Source organism: Rhinopithecus bieti, unplaced genomic scaffold, assembly GCF_001698545.2.
Source record: "Rhinopithecus bieti isolate Rb0 unplaced genomic scaffold, ASM169854v2 scaffold_43208, whole genome shotgun sequence".
Classification (NCBI taxonomy): Eukaryota; Metazoa; Chordata; class Mammalia; order Primates; family Cercopithecidae; genus Rhinopithecus; species Rhinopithecus bieti.
In genome coordinates this window covers 43066-50013 of record NW_016817434.1, presented here as the reverse complement: position 1 = coordinate 50013, position 6948 = coordinate 43066, and the positions used below count along the sequence as shown (strand labels likewise).

At 33.1% G+C, this 6948-nt stretch overlaps 1 protein-coding gene across 1 annotated transcript in view; it reads left to right on the top strand.

Moving 5' to 3' along the window:
- The first annotated feature begins 1026 nt into the window (after positions 1-1026).
- The window catches only part of LOC108517891 (girdin-like), a 29586-nt gene continuing 23664 nt past the window's right edge, over positions 1027-6948 (top strand). The window contains 4 exon segments of the mRNA XM_017855990.1: positions 1027-1187; positions 4678-4839; positions 5854-6131; positions 6345-6488. Of these exon segments, the coding sequence (XP_017711479.1) occupies positions 1071-1187; positions 4678-4839; positions 5854-6131; positions 6345-6488 (701 nt within the window). The 5' untranslated portion in view covers positions 1027-1070.

Below are 6948 nucleotides of genomic sequence, written 5' to 3'. Positions count from 1 at the left end.
GGGTGACAAAGTGAGACTATGTCTCAAAAAATTAATATAAAATGAGAGGACTCGAGTTTTATTCTCAGCTCCCCTTCTTAATAAATGCATATGTTTATAGCCTTTCTAAGCCTAGAATAAAGACCTTGTGGGAAATTCATGTAAAATAGAGACTGGAAATGATGCCACTTATCTATTGTTATTAGGGTGTTAAAAGTAAAAACAAAACAAACAAAACCCGGAAACTAGGATCATAGGGTACCCATTAGATTGCTTGCGAAACTTGACATTACATTCTATCTTGGCATCTTTTTAGTCTCACCTCATTATTTTCTAACTCAGTGGTAGCATTATTAATTGTTGAGTTGTAGGCTTTCTTAAGTTGCGCATTAAATGTTGAACTATAAAACATTTCTATTCTTGCCTTAATGCAAAGGTTAGGGTTAACTTGAAATTTATTATAAGAATCTCCTAGGATAAACTAGTGCTTCAAGATAGTTTAATAATTCAAGATAAGTATAATAATAGCAAATCTGAGTTGAAGAGAATCCAAATTTGAGTTGTTCGCAATCCAAGGATATATCTTCTCTAGGATTTTCCAGTGTGATTATAATCTACTTTAAGAGAGCCAACTCAAAACTAAAAAATCCTGAATACGATATGTCCTTAAAATTAATAAAGTGTCAAATCTTTGTGCTTTACATAGACATCTCTGTGAAATTTCTAAATTGGTTACAGATAGCTCTAAAAAGAATTGTTTTTTAGTCATTAGCAACATATCTATATCCACTCTTATCCAGGGGCATTTGCACGACAAACAATAGGATTTGACATTACTCTGGCACATAAACAGAGTACGTTTTATATTTCTAGGAGGAAAGGATTTGCATTTTAAAAAGCACAAATCATACATATTATTCATCACATTTAAAAGTATATTGCCTCTCATATTCACCAGATCAGCCCAGAGTCAAATTAATTGTGAGAAATGTAACTGTGGTGATTTTTTTCTCCCCATTAAAATATTTTAAATAAAATTTTAGGTGAAAAAAAATTATGAAGCTCTCAAACAGAGACAAGATGAGGAAAGGATGGTACAGAGCTCTCCTCCAATATCTGGTGAAGACAACAAATGGGAGCGAGAAAGTCAAGAAACAACTAGAGAACTTCTGAAAGTTAAAGACAGATTAATTGAAGTAGAAAGAAATGTAAGTATTTTTTAATTTTAGTAGGAATCTTTTTTTTAAAATAGAGGATCATTGGATGTATTTATCTTAGATATATTGTCTAATATTTAAACAATTGATGGCACTTAATAAGACAATTCTGGTCATATAGTCCTTTTTCTATTTGTTCCTACCTCAGGGGCCTTTCTTTTTGCTTCTCCTGTCTGGAACATATGACTGGCTTCCCTCAGCATTTGGGTGCCATATCATATGTCCTGCAGAAGGTCTTCCCTGACTCCTTCCCCCAGTAAAGTTGTTATCCCCAACTTGAACTATTCACTATTGTTCCATTGCTTTAGTTTTTTCATAGCACTTTTCACAGTGAAATTAAATTTCGTATTCATTTATGAAAGCAGGTAATTTGTCTTTCTTTTTTTTACCACCATGCCTTTAATATCTAGAATAGTGCCTGGTATGTAGTAGACACTTAACAAATATTTGCTGAATTAGTTCAGTATATACTTGACAGTAAACAACAAGCAAACAAGCTGAACAACAAGTAGTTACCCTTCAAAAGATGAATAAACTTAAGGAACTTACACAATAGCAAGTAAAATAGTTGTGGTGGTGGTTTTTTTAATTTAACACAAAAATAGTACCTTTAATTAAAAACTAAGCAATAAAACCAAAGCATAATCCCCACACCATTGATTTCTGCTTTCTCATTCAAAAAGAATCACTATGAACAGTTTATCTTCCTAGAAAATTTTTTTGTCATTTATCTGTATATAGAAGTATATTTCTTTTACAAATTTATACCTGTGGGATCATGCTATACAAAATTCCTATTTGCTTTTTCTGTTAATATTATCTTGGAGATCTCTCAATTTTAGCAGATGTATGTGTATTTCATTTTGTTTAATGACTACCTATTATTCCATAGTGTGAATGTTACCATAATTTACTTAAATAAATCTCACATTTCTCTACAGTTAGGTTTTTTGTTTTGTTTTGTTTTTGAAACGGAGTCTCACTTCGTTGCCCAGGCTAGAGCTCACTGCCAGCTCCGCCTTTCGAGTTCACACCATTCTCCTGCCTCAGTCTGCCACCATGCCCGCCCGGCTAATTTTTGTATTTTTAGTAGAGATGGGGTTTCACTGTGTTAGCCAGGATGGTCTTGATCTCCTGACCTCGTGATCCACCTGCCTCGGCCTCCCAAAGTGCTGGGATTACAGGTGTGAGCCACTGCGCCTGGCCCATTTAGGTTATTTTTAAACATGTTCATAGAATGCTAAATTCCTGACAGTGAAATTGCAAGGCCAAAGGATATATGTGTGTGTGTGTGTGTGTGTGTGTGTGTGTGTGTGTTTTTTTTCTATTTTTTTTTTCTTTTTAAAACAAAAAAAAAAATTTTTTTTTTTTTTTTTTTTTTTTTTTCTTTTCTGAGACAGGGTCTCACTCATCTCCCAGGCAGGAATGCAGTGGCGAGATCATAGCTCACTGAAGCCTCATCCTCCAAGGCTCAAGTGATCCTCTTGCCTCAGCCTCCCAAGTAGCTGGGAGCACAGGTGCACACCACCATACCCAGCGAATTTTTGTATTTTTTGTAGAGGTGGCGTCTTACTATGCTGCCCAGACTGGTCTCGAACTCCTGGCCTCAAGTGATCCGCTCTCCTCAGCCTCCCGGAGTGCTGGGATTGCAGGTGTGAATCAGCACACCCAGCCTAAAAATCACATCAACTTTCAATCCCACTAAGAGAGTATACCTATCTTTCCATATTAACACTGGATAGTACCTAGTGCTTTAATTTTCGTTAAAGCAATACGAGAGAATATTTTAATGTGCACATTTAAAATTATGAGTTAGACATTACACATTTTTCATGTATTTGTTGGCCATTTATAAATACCTATTTTTAATCAGTGATATATATACCTATATTGCTTGGATTCATAATTACATTTTAGAAAATTGAGCTGGTATATGAAGTTCTGTAAGGTGAATCTTTTTTTTTCTTGTAGACTTCCTTTATAAATTTCCATTGTAAAAAAATTACTTCGTTTCATATTTTAGATAATGGGGTTATAAAGACGGTCAGCCATATAATAGGCTGGTAATTTTTGTGTTTGCCAGTATTATATTTGCTAACTTCTTTGTTTTCCATTGTAAATTTTTTCCTGCTCTAAGATACCCTGTCAGCTATCTCTTCTCTTCATTAGAGACTATAGGAATTTTTTTAATTCCCAGAGACACCTGGAATAATCGGTAGAGCTTGTACAATTTAGTTTCTAAAGTGCTAAACTACAATAGTATTTCACATATATATGTGAAAAATGGTTCACCTCTTTGTGCTGAGATGGTATATAAATACATCAGTACTGTCAGTATTCCATTTTATTTTTTCTAGTATACATTTTTTCATCCTTTTTATTTGAACAAATGAACAAAAGAGAAATACCAAATCATAACCCATCTTAAAGCATTTTGTTTCCTCAGCTTCAATTTTATAGTATAATATGTGGGTCAAATCCTGACCTGCCTTTTACACAGTGACATGCAGTGTATATAACATAAAGCCAATAAAGTGAATGTTGTATTTACATATAGATATGTTAAGAGTGATCTGTTGTGATTCAGTTGTTAACTTTTTATGCATACTGCAGCGTAGACCAATTATGACCTTTTGTACATTAAAGTTTTATTTCTGTTTTCTGGAAGGTTCTTTGTACTTTGCTGTTGCTGATTTTTTATGAAATTTAATTTAGAAATAATCCTGAAAAGATTAATGACAAGTATTTTAAAATATAATAATCATTGATTCGCATAGTAGTTCATTTGTTATAAAATTGAAATATGGCCTTATGTACTGGAAAAACTGAAAATTTTATGTTTTGTTTGGAAATGCTCCAGGAGTCTTAGAGTTGAAGTAGAGTTTTAATTAGCATTTTATATTGTGAGAAAAATAAGAAAATATCTGCGTTAGGTCTGTTGTGGACTGCAAATTTTAAACAGATGGTTAAGATTGTTCCTGTAAACCTGCTTCCCTTTGAAATATTTGTGTCTGGAAATTACTTAGTTTTGCACTATCTCTGGGACCACCACTCACTTAGGTATATATTTGCCTTTGGATAAATTAGAAAAGATAGACCTCCATGGTTGGACACAGCCCCATTTATTCTGGTCATTCTGGGAACCTTCAAGCAGTATTAAAACCATACAACTGACAATTCCTTTCTAGTTTTTGTGTTAATAAATATATTTAGAATAGGATATTTTATTCTTAGGATATTATAGTGCAGACAAGACACAGGCGCAATATTAAGGTTTTAGTATTATTGCCTTCTTTCTGATGAATGTCTGTTTACAATTTGGGATGGGGAAAATGTTTTTTTTTTCTCTTTTAAGATTGTTGGGGTTTTATGGATTGTAATGCTAATAAATACTCATAGTATAAAATTCAGTACATTATAGAAATATGTTTAGTATTGCTATTATTGTTAATATGTTTGGTTTCGGTTTTTGTTTTTTAAGAATGCTACACTGCAAGCAGAGAAGCAAGCGTTGAAAACTCAACTGAAGCAACTTGAGACACAAAACAGTAATTTGCAGGCTCAGATTCTTGCACTTCAGAGGCAGATAGTGTCATTGCAGGAACAGAATACCACTCTTCAAACGCAGAATGCCAAGCTTCAGGTTGTAATATAATATTTTGGGAATATGCAACCAAACTCTTGAATTATGCTATTAAAATAAGGGAGGGTAAACATGGAAACATTGTTTCTTAGCGAATGAACTTAAAGATAAATGAAAATGTTTTTATTTAGTGCCATGCCAAACTTTCACACATCAATTTTTAAAATGTCAAAGGCTTTAAATATTAATAAATTCAGTCAATACATCTAAATAAAGATAAATTATATTTGTGGTCTTTCTACCATTTCATTAAGTTGATTGTAATAAATTAGGTAGAAACCCTTGTTTGAGAGTATGGTTGCAGCATACTATTCCTTATTTCATTTGTATAGCTTTTTTTATCAGTTTAGTTACTGGAAAGCAGGACAACATGAGAATTTTGTCTTTAGACCTGTCCTAAGTTCAAAGGATCTATCTTTCACTTAATACCGCCAGTGTCTTTCCAAACAGAACATTCAGGTGGGGAAAAGTTCAACTCTGAAACCTCTTAAAGAATAGAAACAAGTTCCCTCCCTGAATCTAAGAATTCTTTTTTCTGTAACCCTTTTTTTTGATCAGCATCAACACTGTGTTTGATAAAGAAAATATTTATTTAATTTGGACTCTTGAAAAATTTCCACAAGTAATTTTTCACTTCTATCAACTTCTATCACCAAATTGGAGAAATGATAAACTAGCACTTCAAATTCTATACATTTTCATTTGTAATATAATAAAATGGTTGCTAATCACCTTCATTTAAAATAAATTCAACCCAAAACATAAAATACATATATATGTCTAATATACACACGCACACATATACATATGTATGTGTGTATTATAATATTTCCAAAAATCAAAATTAAATGGTAGCCTTATTCTTTGGGAAGCTAAAATCAAAATCTTCCCAGTATAATGTAAATATATCTGCTGTGATTCATTTAGAGCTTTCTTTAACATTGTAATCTTGTATTTTGAAAAAAGAACGTGAACTATTTTTCTTATGTCTGATAACAATACGTATTCTTATAGGTTGAAAATTCCACCCTTAATTCCCAAAGTACCTCACTTATGAACCAGAATGCACAACTCCTAATCCAGCAGTCTTCCTTAGAAAATGAAAATGAATCTGTAATCAAAGAGCGAGAAGACCTAAAATCTCTCTATGATTCTCTGATCAAAGATCATGAAAAGCTGGAACTTCTTCATGAACGTCAGGCTTCAGAGTATGAATCTCTTATCTCTAAACATGGAACTCTGAAGTCTGCCCACAAAAATCTTGAGGTGGAACATAGAGACCTTGAAGACCGGTAATTTGTTATATTTTGTTGTACTGTGAATTTAAAATGAATTTTCTTCAAGTAGTATAATAAATTTTATATGTTAAACACATCTAATGTTAGTTTACTTAGGAAATTTATATAAATTTACATGTGTTTTAAATGATATTAATTACTCATTTCCTTCATTTCTAAAATTTCTTTTTTGTAATTATTATAAACCAAATGCCTTTTTTCCCCCAGTTACAATCAGTTATTAAAACAGAAAGGACAATTGGAAGATTTGGAAAAAATGCTCAAAGTAGAACAGGAAAAAATGCTGCTTGAAAATAAAAACCATGAAACGGTAGCTGCAGAATACAAGAAACTTTGTGGTGAAAATGATAGGTAATAAATACATATTATATATAACAAACATTTTATGTAGAAAGTATATACATATATATGTGTGTATATATATTTTTTATTATGTATTATTTCTTACATCCAAAATACATACTGCCCCTTTGTAGTACCAAGCATAGTTTGAATTTAGAATTTTACAAAATAAAATAGGCAGGGTGCGTGGCTCACACCTGTAATCCCAGCACTTTGGGAGGCCGAGGCAGGTAGATCACCTGAGGTCAGGAGTTCGAGACCAGCCTGACCAACATGGTGAAACCCCGTCTCTACTAAAAATGCAAAAATTAGCCAGGTGTGGTGGCGTGCACCTGTAGTCCGAGCTACTTGGGTGGGTGAAACAGGAGAATTGCTTGAACCTGAGAGGTGGAGGTTGCAGTGAGTCGAGATCGTGTCACTGCACTCCAGCCTGGATGACAGAGTAAGACTCCCATCTCCTAAAGAAAAC